The following is a 14016-nucleotide window of genomic DNA, read 5'->3' as shown; positions in this document are numbered from 1 at the left end:
CACGGCGCCGATTTCTATGGCACCTTATCGTTTTGCCCCAGCCGAGTTGAGTGAGTTGAAGATTCAGCTCCAGGAATTGCTAGATAAGGGTTTTGTTCGCTCTAATGTTTCGCTGTGGGGAGCACCGGCCCTCTTTGCTAAAAAGAAAGATGGTGCCTTGAGACTTTGTATCGACTACCGGAAGTTGAATCGGGCTACGATTAAGAATAAGTACCCTATGCCCCGTATAGATGATTTGTTTGACCAGTTGAAGGGTTCCCGTTGTTTCTGTAAAATAAACTTGAGATCGGGTTACCACCAGTTGAGGGTCAGGGAGGAGGATATTCCGAATACGGCATTCCGTATACGGTATGGCCATTATGAGTTTTTGGTGATGCCATTTGGGCTCACCAATGCACCGGCAGTCTTTATGGATCGATGAATCGGATCTTCCGGAAATTCTTAGACCGATTTGTGGTCGTTTTTGTGGATGACATCCTTTTCTATTCACCTTTTGAGGAGGAGCACGAGGAACACTTGAGAGTGGTGCTTGAGTTGCTTAGAGCCCATAGGCTGTATGCCAAGTTTGGAAAGTGTGAGTTTTGGCTAGGAGAAGTCAAATTCTTAGGCCATGTGGTATCCGGGGAAGGGGTGTCAGTTGATACATCCAAGGTTGAGGCAGTGCAAGACTGGGCACAGCCTAAGAGTGTGTTTGAGATCCGCAGTTTTCTGGGACTAGCTGGGTACTACCGTCGGTTTGTAAAGGATTTCTCCAGGTTAGCTTCGTCGTTGACTAGATTGACGCGGAAAAGGGGTCAAGTTTGTGTGGAGTGAGACCTGTGAAAAGTCGTTCCAAGAGTTGAAGGTTAGATTGACCACCGCTCTGGTATTCCCTTGGATCTAGACTACCGCTGTACTCCTTTCACTTCTCGGTGTTAGGTGTGAGAGGTATACGAGGTAGTCTTGCTGAGGTATTCTTTTGACCATTCGGCCTAGTTACATATCAAAAAACCTTAGAGACTGTTCCAAACTAGGATAGGATGTTCACCCAAATACAGGATTGCGTGAAACTGCTTTGTTTGAATAGTGAACCCTAGTTCCTGATGAAACTAGGACAGGGTAACCCTACCCCCTCATAGGGGTATTTTGGCTCTCTCTTAATTGGTATTTGCTTTATAGTGAAACTGTACATGAATGTGTATATCAATTGTAAGTTTGGTATCTGTTTTGGGGGGCAGAATTCAGTGTTAAGTGCAGTCCTACAGCTTTGATTACATCTGTGTTGGTAACATCATTAGCTGAGGTGCTGTGTGGTTTCTGATTACGGCTTTCTTTTTTCTAGGTCGTTTAACACCATAGCTTTAGAAAGTTCGAATATCCCCCAAGTACTTTGGACCCGAAGGCTTTGCAAAGCCGGGGATCTTATTCAGGGACAACCCGTGTTTACTTTACTCCCACCGATTATAAGACGAAGGAGAGTCAAGAAGAGTTCACCGGTCCAGTTTTTACAGCAGTCACCCCTCAATTCACCTATATCCAGTCAGGTTCAGGGGCAGTCTTCTATTTTTAGTCTAGTATGAGATCACTCACCTATTCCGATGACATAGTATCCCTCATTCAGTATGGAGGAATTGATACATCATCTTCAGTAAACAGTTAAAATCCTACAACAAGATGCTTTCGTCAGGCTGAGGTCATAGCCCATCAAGCCAAGGTAATAAATAGGCTACAACAATAATAACCGCAACCAGCCGTGGCCTCAGCATCCCATGCACCTCCCACGGGTATCCCAGCAGGAGCCACTACCCATACTGCTAATGTCTAAGAAAATCAGGGCAATCCGGCGGAGCCGATCCCAGCACAAGTCTCCAAAGCACCTATTTATCAAACTGAGGCTCTGTTTGAGTTTGAGGTTGACCTGACTGCACTCGAGGTCAATAAATTAGAAAAACTGTTCAAGAGAGCACAAGGGGTTAACTCTATCCCGGATATAGAGGACGGGTATACCGATTTTGCAATGACATTGCCAGATTGGTTCAAAATGCCGCACATTAATCGATTCGACAATTCCAGAGATCCCATGGTTCATCTATGACTGTTTTCGGACATCTTGCGGCCGATGGGCTTGACCAGATTACAGAAGATGTTTTTCTTTGGTCGTACCATGTCTGGTATAGCAACCATTTGGTATACGAAGTTGGAGGATTCTGTTAAGCAAAATTGAGAGGAAATGGCCGAGGCCTTTATTGCTCAGTACGCGTATAACACACAAATCGAGGTCACAACTCGTGATCTCAAGGCAACGTGCCAAGAGTCGAAGGAGGGCTTTTCAGAATTTGTGACGAGATGGAGGGCTAAAGCTTCAATGATGACCACAAGGTCTTCTGAGAAAGATCAAATAAGGATGGTAGTCCACAATCTACACGGGAAATTGTTACAGAAGATGATTGTCTTACCTCTGTTCACATTCACCGAGCTCCATGAGATGTGGGTGCAAATTGGAGACGCCATGAAATAGGGGTTGATTACAGATGATAAGGAGCTATCAAAAAGGTCTTTTGCGTGCAGTTCTAATGCTACCCCCAGTGGTAGCACAGCTGCGAAGCCGTCAGATATGAGCATTGTCACCGCCGCAACCAAGACTACCAATCCCTTTACCAACACAGCTCCACAAACTTCAGCTAACCCAGCTTGATCCCAGAGGACCTTTACCCAACTCTACATGACCCTATCTCAAGTCATGAAGGTGTTAGTCAAAAAAAGGCACCTCAAACCATTAGAGCCTCACCCACTGCCTGATCCTTTTCCACCCAAACACAATCCGAAAAAATATTGTGCGTTTCACCAACAGCATGGTCATGATACTGACCAATGCTTTCGACTGTGTCATGAGATTCAAGACCTCATTGACAACAAGGTGATCGCACTACCCAAGAAACCAAATGTAACTACAAACCCACTCCCGGCCCACAATCAAGTTCCTCCGCCTCAAAATCTAAACGTGATCCATACACTGGTCATCCCCCACGACCCCAGTGTATATATTACCCCTTCCCACCAACCAAGAGCGATGTTGTTCATTCATAAAAGCACAGATTTGTGCATGATGGACACGTCTTCATTTCAACCTAAGCCTGTGGTGGTGATAGCTATAGTAGAAGGGAGGTCGACCTTAGAGGAAGGTGTGAGTCCGTTACCGGAGAGCTCTGAGGACTTACCTAAAGGGGTGTATGTCATGACCCAAACCCACCCCTATAGGTTTAGCATCGTAACCAGCCAGTAATCCTAAGATTACCGAGGGCCTCTAAAACAGATTAACAAAATAAGGAGCTAGCAGAAGCAAACACATAAATATAAATGTCCAATGAGCTGTGCTGACTTATATGAAAAAGAATATTTAAAACTTTATATACATATCCAAAAGTCATTCTTACATTATACCCACACACATTAATTATAGCATCTTAAGTACAGCCAACAAAAACAAACAAAGTCTTATATATTTCAGGAACCTCCACGTGAGGCACAATGGTTGGCTGACAATAGAACACAAATCCAGACAAAGGTCTTCATGTCAGATCTCCAGAACGCTCACCTATACATTTATATACCAAGTGACCTAAAGCCCAGTGAATAACATTAATGTAAAGGGGTTAGTGAACGAATTCCGAACATTTCTTAATCATAAACAGATCATAACATAATCATTCTTATATCGAACATAATAATGGTACATCCCATAGAACACATCACATATCGTCTTCCGACTAGAGTAATTGGCTCCGAATACCGATTAAACACATATCACCACAATGAAGTGGCTAACGAGATCTCGTAATCACATATATGTCATGGACCTGCATTAACATGCCATCTCCCATGACTTGGGACTATCTATGGATGCCATAATAGATTTCAAACATAGGACATTCGTCCACGTAAATAAATATCATTTCAGAAATCATAGCTTATCAAATCACATTTGGAACATAATTCATATGAACATATCTTTACAATAACGTTACTCACAGTGGACTTCCAGACACGGTTGATCAATCTTTAAGTATTGACCTACAAACACAAATGTACATAGCACAAAACTTGTCTCATTATTACTCATTCATATGGCCATACATGGCTTAGCTTTCTTGCTTTAACTTCTTATTCATTCCATGCCACATAACTTGTTCATATTGCCCATATACTCGGATTCGACACATATTTTCTAATTCACTTACGTATGATGTTTTTTAGCTTATTAATCCTTAATGGCTCATAAATCATGCCTAAGAATGCCCGAAAATAGATGGGCGCGAAGATATGTACTTAAAATATCTTTTGAAAACATGCTGAAAATAAGTTGGTGGCTAAAGCCAGCTGAAGGCAAAAAATGAGCTCGCTCGAGCCACCACTTCTTCACTCGAGCCAGCTCTTGCAGAGTTCAAAATACTGGGAGCTTGTAATGTTGGCTCGAGCCACCACTTCTTCGCTCGAGCCAGCTGTGAATTTTCTGGGTTTCTAAATAGAAAATTTGAGTTCTAAAAATGCGTTTAAACACGTAAAAGCTTTCATGGCCATTCCAAACTCATGGAAACACTTTGATAATCATAAAAACATTTTAGAAAACTCAAATACAAAATGATTTACAAATCATTGCTCAAAACTTCTTGACTTTTCCAAAATTGAGCTCCAATGCTCTTGCATGTAAGAAATTCCTTTTCCAAATATGAATTTAAATGGTAAAACAAGATGATTCAAACATGCATGTACTAAATAACTTACAATAACAATTTAGATGCTCAAAACCAAACTCAACATGGCCAAACTTCATATTTCCATGCATGTATGTCTCAAATTCATTCAAGCTCTTCCCTTCCACTTTAAACACATGCAATTGAGCCTCAAACCTTTATGAATTATGCATGCATGTGACTTCTAGCTTTTAATTTCATCTCTAATGGCATGAATGATGTTTAAACATGAGAGTTCTTGACAATTTCATACATGCATGTATGTGCAACATTCCGTCATTCTAAGCTTATTTTATGCATTTAAACTCATGATCTTGATGAAATCTACTAGATGACTTGGATTCACAATGTAGAGATTGAATTCTTACCTAGAGTCTTCAATTAGCTAGATCTTGCACAATTTTGATGAACTCAAGTCAAAACCTTCAATTCCTCTTCAATCTCTTCCTTTTTCTGTCAAAGAGTGAACTCACTCTCTCTCTAGAATGAATTTTCAAAATTTTTCACTTAGAAATGAAGAGTTTTAAGCTCAAATGAGCTTAACATTTATATATATTGTAAGAACCCGAATATAAAAATTAAGTAAATAATTAAATAATAATATTACAATCTCAAATATTTTGGTGGTGAATCCTAAAGTGCAAATTAAATATTACTGGAGGATCTTTTAATTAATTTTAAACCTAAAATAAATTTATGATGAAAGTCTTTAATTGAGAGGCAAGGTTTATTATTTAAAAAAAATAGAATAGCAGGTGTGAGTTGAACTCTTGACCACAAGGATTATAAATAAGACTCTTATCATTTGAGTTGCATATAACTTATATATATATTTTGTATGTTTACCTATTTATTTGACCTATGTGTGCCCACCACTAGTATAAACTGAAATAAACACAAATCTTACTCTCTTATTTGTTCACCACCAATATAGCAGTAGCCATGAGGAGAAAAGAAAGAGAGAGAGAGAGAGAGAGAAGGCTTGCTTCCGAAGGAGATTGAAGGAAGGAGCAAGTAAGTACTTTATATATATTCACGTATGCTATTGTTTCTTTAAGGTAAGGCTATGGTGTATTCATTTAATTGCTGAGATCATTGTCTTGTGAGGATGATGGATGGTGGTGTGAAAAATTAATGGTTGGTGATGGGAGGTTTTGAGTGTAGTTGATTTCTTTTGCAAGCAAGTACAAATGGATATTGTGGATGTAACTATGGTGTTGGGTATATTATTTGGGGTTGCAAATATTAGTGCATGAGTGACCCATAAAAATAATTTAGTCTTGGATTACCTTTTGTACTATAACAATCTCTGTGTATATATTTCGTTTTTAAAGAAATCTGAAAGCAAATTAAGGAGCAGAACTTATGCTTAAATGGTGGGTGGATATCTTTAGAATTCTGCACATAATCACAAACTTTAAAAATCAAGGAACTATATCAAACGAATGAATTTTGAACTGAAATTTTTACAATAGATTAATTACATATTGAATTTCATATCTAAAGTTTCTCATAATTTTTGGGAGTCAAAATCCATATAAACCGATGCGTTCAAATCTATCTAGAAAGCTGGTTTAAAACAGTAAGTTCGGAAGCATCGTTCTTTTTGGGTATAGATCCAAAAATTATCAAATTAGTGTCATTAGAACCGGTTACGAGTCTAGTTTTGTACATTTTTGGCCTTGTGTTGATTTCTCATGTATACTAAGAGAACCATTAATTTTTTTAAAGTGCTGCAGAAAATAACCTGTTTAGATATAATTAATTGTAGATAATTATTTTGATAAGTAAATCAAGTAAAACCAATTGGGTTTGAAACTTAGGATATATTAGTTGATATCTAGAGGGTTTTGGAATTTTTCAAATAGTGTGGAGTGGGTTTTGTAATTTTCAAAGGTAGTGAATAGATTGGGAAAACTTGTTTAAAACTCTGTTTTATTTTAAAGTTACTTTTAGTTAAGTTTCGATCAGAACCCATGTCTTGGGTGATTTTAGACCTTGAAGAACATGAACTTAGGTAATATTTAAGAGTAGCAGTGAGTTGGGTTGAGCCGTGTTAGTGCGCTTTAGTTTGAGGTTACTTAGTTCCTATTTTTTTTAGTATTTTTAAATTAGTAGTGACGTGTAGTTTCTATATTTGGTTCAAGGCACTAGTTGGACTTTTATACTCTATTCGAGGATTACGTTATTTCATTTCCAGGTGAGTAGTTTCATACTACATATTTTTATATATGTTCCCTTTCCCTGAATTATTGAAAAATTAAATTGTTATTTCATGACTAAACTGTTTTGATAAATTATTATATTATCAATGGAATCAAATTATTTCTGAAACATATGTGAACTTGGCATAATGTAAACTATTTGTTTTGGTCTCATGTTTATAATGGTGAACTACCATATTTTGCGAAACTGATGTGTGTTGATTATTGAGACCTTCTATATATTTTAGTCCAGGGAAATTATTGTAACAACCCCCATACTGTTTACTGATTAATGACTGATTGATTACCGATAACCATCGATTACCGTTAAACTGAATTGATTATGACTGATAATTGAACTGACTAAAAGTACTGAACTGACTGACCGAAATTGAAACTGAATTGAACGAATACATCTGTTTGAATTGCATTTTATCTGTTGACTGTTTGTTTGACCTGTTCGTGTTATATGTTTAAACTGCTAATTGAAGGCCTTATCGGCGGCCGAATCCGGAATTGATTAGTGTTTTATGATCCTCATAATTAATGTGATTTTATGGTATAATTATTTGAAAATTGATTAGGTATGATTAAATTAGATTAAAATAAGCCAATTAAAGAGTTGGACTTAATTACCGTTTTGCCCCTGAGTGGGCCACTACCTCTATACCTTGAGCTCATGCCAAAAACATTTTCCTCAGCCCATTCCTTGTGCTCTAGCCGACCTTAGAGAGAGAGAGGAGCTAGAAGAGTTGAGTTCAACTTGCTTCATTGTGAATTGGCTAGAATTACTTGAAGAATTGAAGGTTGATTACTAATTTGAGCTCCCTCACTTCTAATTCTACACCTAAGGTAGATCGTTCATCATCTTAATGATGTCATTGAGCTAGTTCTTGCATGATTCATGCTTCATTGTAGAACTAAGTCATGAATTGGTTCATTGTTGTTGAATTGAAGCTTAATTGTTGCATGCATGTACATATATTGAAGTTTTGAGGTTGTAGTTCCATGTTTCCTCACATGCATGTCCATCTTTTGGTCTTACTCCATGAATTCATCATGTTCTTGAAGAAATGAGTCCATTTGAACAAGCTTTGAAGGTTGAATTTGGTTTGAATCCATGCATGTTTGCATGTTCTTCATATTCTTGAAAATGGGTTTGAATATGGTTTTAATTGACTCACCTTTGGGGCTTGAATTCATAAATTGAGCTTTGAAACTTGTTATACATTGAATTTAGTTATGTTTTCCAGAATTTGGGCCCAAGAGGTCGAGTTTGGAGTGGTAGAACGCTTGGTTTGAGCTTGGGAGGCAAATTTGGAAATTCCAGATTTGGCTTCCTCGCTCGAGCGAAGGATTCCCCGCTCGAGCGAGCACCTTTGTCCAGGGCTCCGCTCGAGCGACCATCGAGCGACCATCGCGCGTAAAATCACAGCATCCAGTATTTTTACTGTTTCGACAGACCGTTCGAGCGAAGTATTTCTCGCTCGAGCGAAGCCTTTGATTTTGGAAGCCCGCTCGAGCGAAGAAAGTCTCGCTCGAGCGAGGCTCCTATTTTCAGCAAACTTTGCAAAAATGTTTTCTAAGTGTATTTTTGCATCCTCATCCCATCCTAGGCATTCTTAGGCCTAGTTTAAGGCATCTTAATGAGGATATAGATGTAGAACACACCAAGGCAAATTAGGGATTAAGTTATGATATTTCCCAACTGTGTAGCTTAGTGTGTGTTCAACCTGTGAACTGTGTAGGGTTGGCAACTGGGGAGACACGCTCTAGCATACCATAGCCCAAACTCTGTGAGTAACGATTGTGTAAAGATATGTTCACAAATGATTATCTTCTGAACGACTGAACTGTACTGTTTTCTAAACTGATTTACTATTAACTGAATGAATGTATGTCCTATATTCTGAACTGTATTGTGGCATCCTTAGCACCTACTGTTTACTGTTACTGTGACAGAATTCTCTGTCGGTTCCCTCGTGGAACCACTACTGTTTACTGATTGATGGCCATCATTACTGCTCGGTCTTTAAGACCTACTGTTTACTGCTATGCTAATGGATGTACCACATATGACTGAATAACTGTTCTGACTTGAAAGACTGTAGTATTGTTTAATGAACTGCTTTCATTACTGTAAGGACATTTCATTCTTAACCTCTTTACGCATTATGTTATTCACTGGGCTTTAGCTCACTGTTTATATATATATATATATATATGTAGGTGCTCAGCCACCAGATCGGAGCTAGGAGCGTGGGTTAGATTCCAGTTTTGTCAAGCCAGCCTTTGTGCCTCACCGCGAGGTTCCGAGTTGCCATGCTATGGCTTTGGGGTGTTTTGTTTGTTTTCCCCCGTCTGTCCCCATACGGTTTGGATTACTGTATAGACTGTCAGCTGCTAACTGTACTGTTATCAAGGGATTAGGTCCCTGTACTGTGTGACTGTAAATTTTGTATAGACTGTATTGTTTGTATATGTATGAATACATGAAAAATCTTTTTGACATACAGACTGTCACAGCTCATTGGACATTGTTTAATTACTGTATTGGCTTCCGCCAGGCCCTGTACTCTGTTTTACTGTATTACTGTTCTGCAGGCCTTCGGTAATCTCGAATTACTGGCCGGTTACGGTACTAAACCCATAGGGCCGGGTTTGGGTCGTGACAATTATTCCACTGTGTGTGGTGACTCTGGCCACTAGGGAACAGATCCGGGTTGGGCCGTGATGACTCTAGTGCTCAACGATTGTAAGGAAAAGACCTAGATTAAGCTATGTGATCTTCAATCGGATCGTCTTAAAGAAAAGGCCCAGGTTGCCACCCTAGGGATGACTCTTAGTTCGGTATTGGATCCAACGGGGCTTATAGCCTTCAGAACCGTGTGGCATGTTACTTGTTATTTCTTGGTACCTAGAAAATTATTGGTGTTCATGTTATAATCTGTTTTAAGTGGAAAATGTCTTTTATCATGTTCTTGAGAGATATGAGTATTTTAACTATTGAACTGTGGAACCTTCTTTTTGAAGCAGATTTTGTTTACCAAACTATATGCCAATCTAGTTTCTGTGATAAATGTCTTATTTTGGAATTGATCCCTATTTTCAAAACTATATATACTATCCATGTTGCTACTCACTGAGTTATCAGCTGACTTAATTGTTTACCATTTCCAGGTGTTAGAAGGACTTAGAGTGGACTCATGGCGTAGCGGGGACTTAATTGCATGGACCTCTAGGACATTCATTTATTTTGTTTTAGACTGTTATGTCAAGTTTGTGCATATTTATATTTATTTTTATTGAGGTTCATTTAGGATTATTTTGATATGTAGGTTGTTTATATCCCATAAGTTTGGATGGTATTGATTATGGTTAGTTTTTCCGTTTATACTTGTGGCATGACACTGGATTGAGTTTTGGTTATTTATTAATGTATTATTTTATAGTTATTCAATGTGTATGGATTCGTATTTAGGCTAACGTGTGCCTTGTGCTAAGGCCTTGTGGGCCAAGGCCGGTCACACCCAGGTTTGGGATGTAACAATTGTGGTATCAGAGCTTTAGTTTATCGAGTTACATATCTTGCATTTCATCATTTTGTTGAGCTTTTCTTAATTTCATTTTGAAGGTTAAGAGATGGCACCTAGGAGAAAAAGTGTCAATGCTTTTGGAACTGATCAACCAGCCGCTAATCATAGAGTTCCCTATGTTCCTATTCCCCCTACTGCACCACCTGTTGCTCTAGTGGTCCCTAAAGCACCAGGAGTTGTTCCTGCTGCACCAGCCACACAGGTTTTACAATCTTTGTTGGGACTACTGAACAATCATGTAGCCCCACAACCAGTAGTTCCACCAACTTTGAGTTTGGATAGAAGTTCCTTATTTGAGAGGTTTATGAAGGCAAAACCTCCAGAATTTCACGGAACAGTGGACCCTACGGAGGCAAAGGCATGGGTACTACAGATGGAGAAAATATTTGATGTTCTAGGTTGTTCAGCAGACCAGAAAGTGGCCTTTGCAGCTTTTAGGTTCAAGGGTCAAGCAGAGCATTGGTTGCTCATGGTGAAGCGTCAATATGAGGGTAGAGAAACAGAGCTAGTGTGGAGCAAGTTTATGGAACTGTTTAATGAGAAATACTTCCCTGAAGCGGTGCGAAGGCAGAAGCAAGTGGATTTTCTCAATCTGAAGCAAAATAACATGACAGTGGCTCAGTATGAAGCCAAGTTTGCTAAGTCGTCAAGGTATGCCCCACATCAGGTCGCCATAGAGGAAGATAGAGTGATGTTGTTTGAGAATGGCTTGCGGTCAGAGATCTATGCAAAAGTAGCTATTTTGGAGATGAAGACGTATTCTACATTGGTAAGCAAGGCATTACTGGCTGAAAATGGAGTAGAAGAGGAAAAGAAAGCCAAGGAACAAAAGTCCAAGGAATCACAAAACAAGAGACTTAGGGAAGAGAGACAAGTAGAGCATCGTGGTGGTGGTCGCAATCCTAGAAAGAAGCCTTACACCCAAGGTCAGGTTAGCAATGGCATGAGGTAGCAAAATTGGAGGATTTGTGATAGATGTGGTAGGTTACATTCTGTTGGGTATAATTATGATGGCACAACTCGAACATGCTGCAAGTGTGGCAAGCCTGGGCATCTGTCTGCACAATGTAGGTCCAAGGGACTGGGAGGTTAATCAGTAGCACAGTCATTTCAAGGGCAAGGGCAGAGACGAACTTTTTATAGCGGTGGGTTTAACCAAAAGCAAAATAATAGCAAAAGTGAGACTATCCAAGGTTAGACATCCGAGAATGGGACTCAGGAAAAGAAGTCAGCGGCTACCCAAGGATGTGTTTATGCCCTCACTAGAGAAGAGGCTGAGGCTGCTCTATCTGTGGTACAAGGTACACTCCTTATATCATGTGTACTTGCCAGAGTGTTATTTGATTCAGGATCTGCACATTCTTTTGCTGCACCTAAGTTTCTACATTGTTTGTCTATTCCTTGTGAGCCTTTGGATGCATGTGTTGTTGTGTCTACTCCATTAGGGGAAACAGTAGTGTTAGGGGATGTTTGAAGATCTTGTGAGATAGAGATGGATGGTAAAATTTTTCCAGTGGATTTGATTTCTTTAGAGATGATGGATTTTGATGTAATTTTGGGGATGGATTGGTTGACGAAGCATCATGCCTATGTTGATTGTTTTAGAAAGAGGGTAGTTTTTGCTATGTTGGGGCAACATGAGTTTTTCTTTCAGGGAGATAGAAAATGGTCTTTTATCTGTTTTATTTCTTCCCTTCAGGCTAATCGAATGTTGAGAAAAGGGTGTCATGGTTACTTAGCTTATGTGGTGAGTACCGAACAACCAGAGTAGAGGTTAGAGGAGTTGCCTATAGTGAGGGAATTTGTCGATGTTTTTCTTGAGGATCTACCTCTGGTCTTCCTCTAGACCATAAGGTAGAATTTTCCATTGACTTGGTCCCCAATACAACACCTATCTCTAAAGCGCCCTATAGAATGGCACCGTTGGAGTTGAGGGAGTTACAAACTCAGTTACAAGAGTTGCTAGACAAAGGTTTTATCAGGCCTAGCGTCTCACCTTGGGGAGCACTTGTGTTGTTTGTGAAGAAGAAGGATGAGTCTATGAGATTGTGTATTGATTATAAGGAATTGAACAAAGTCACAATGTAGATAGGTATCCTTTGCCACGTATTGATGACCTATTTGACCAGTTGCAGGGAGCTCAAGTATTCTCTAAGATTGACTTGAGGTCAGGCTATCATCAATTGAAGGTAAGGGATGGGGATATTCCTAAGACCGCTTTTAGAACTCGTTATGGGCATTATGAGTTCTTGGTGATGCTTTTTGGTCTCACAAATGCACTAGCCGCATTCATGGATTTGATGAACAGAGTATTTAAACCCCAACTGGATAAATTTGTGGTATTATTTATTGATGACATCCTAATTTATTCGAGGAGTAAAGAGGAGCATGAGCAGCATTTGAGGGTAGTACTGCAGATCCTTAGGGAGAAGAGGTTGTATGCAAAATTTAAGAAGTGTGAATTATGGTTGAGCAGTGTATCCTTTTTGGGCCATGTGGTGAGTAAAGATGGGGTATCTGTGGATAGCATGAAGGTGGCAGCAATTGTTGATTGGCCACGACCTACTTCTGTGACAGAGGTACGTAGCTTTCTAGGGCTTGCTGGTTATTACAGACGGTTTGTGGAAGGATTCTCAAGTATTGCTTTGCCACTTACCGACCTCACCAAGAAAGGGATAAAGTTTGAGTGGAATGATGATTGTGAGCGTAGCTTCCAAGAGTTTAAACAGAGATTGACATCAGCTCCAATCCTTGCCTTACCGGCAGATTGTGGTGGTTTTGTGATTTATAGTGATGCTTCACGACAGGGTTTAGGATGTGTGCTTATGAAACATAGGAAGGTGATTGCTTATGTGTCACGACAGTTGAAAGTACATGAGAGAAATTATCCTGCGCACGACTTAGAGTTAGCAGCAGTGATTTTCACTCTTAAGATCTAGCGACATTATTTGTATGGAGAATCATGTGAGATTTACATTGATCATAAGAGTTTGAAGTATACTTTCACACAGAAGGAACTAAACTTGAGGCAAAGAAGATGGCTTGAGTTACTAAAAGATTATGATGTGAATATTTTATATCATTCAGGGAAGGCAAATGTGGTTGCAGATGCCTTGAGTAGGAAGGTCGCAGTTGGAGATGTAACTACTTTGTCTATTGAGAGTTGTTTAGTGGAAGACGTGAGACGTTTGAGGCTTGAGGTTGTTACGCCTGGTGATAAGGCTTATTGTAGTCAATTGACAGTTCAGCCGGCCTTGAGAGAACGGATTCGTTTAGCTTAGGAGATTGACCCCCAATGTAAGCGTATTAAAGGAGAGATGACAGAGGGTAAGCATGTAGACTTTGTGGTTAGTGATGATGGGTTGCTTAGATTCTGTAGCCTAATTTGTGTTCCTACTAGTGGTGATTTAAGGAAGGAGATTATGACAGAGGCACATAGTTCTAGTTACAGCATTTATCTTGGAAGCACTAAGATGTATCGGGATC

The 14016-nt window shown here is 39.5% G+C and overlaps 1 protein-coding gene across 1 annotated transcript; it reads left to right on the top strand.

Moving 5' to 3' along the window:
- The first annotated feature begins 10576 nt into the window (after positions 1-10576).
- LOC145791303 (uncharacterized) lies at positions 10577-13366 on the top strand. The gene is made up of 4 exons (XM_082871653.1): positions 10577-11461; positions 12230-12297; positions 13007-13230; positions 13338-13366. Exons 1-4 carry the CDS (start codon positions 10577-10579, stop codon positions 13364-13366), a joined length of 1206 nt encoding a protein of 401 aa, XP_082727779.1.
- Positions 13367-14016: the final 650 nt, after the last annotated feature.

Source organism: Camellia sinensis, chromosome 5, assembly GCF_055761805.1.
Source record: "Camellia sinensis isolate YWXY chromosome 5, ASM5576180v1, whole genome shotgun sequence".
Lineage (NCBI taxonomy): Eukaryota > Viridiplantae > Streptophyta > Magnoliopsida > Ericales > Theaceae > Camellia > Camellia sinensis.
Note: the sequence above shows the minus strand (reverse complement) of the source record. Positions and strands in the feature narration are given on the sequence as shown.

Bases quoted from the DNA above. Each gene is read 5' to 3' on its own strand.
- LOC145791303 (XM_082871653.1), top strand. From the start codon at position 10,577: ATGGCACCTAGGAGAAAAAGTGTCAATGCTTTTGGAACTGATCAACCA. The intron at 11,462-12,229 runs GTTAGCAATGGC...TCTTCCCTTCAG, and splicing joins AGCCTTACACCCAAGGTCAG to GCTAATCGAATGTTGAGAAA. The intron at 13,231-13,337 runs GTGAGCGTAGCT...GCTTCACGACAG, and splicing joins GTTTGAGTGGAATGATGATT to GGTTTAGGATGTGTGCTTAT.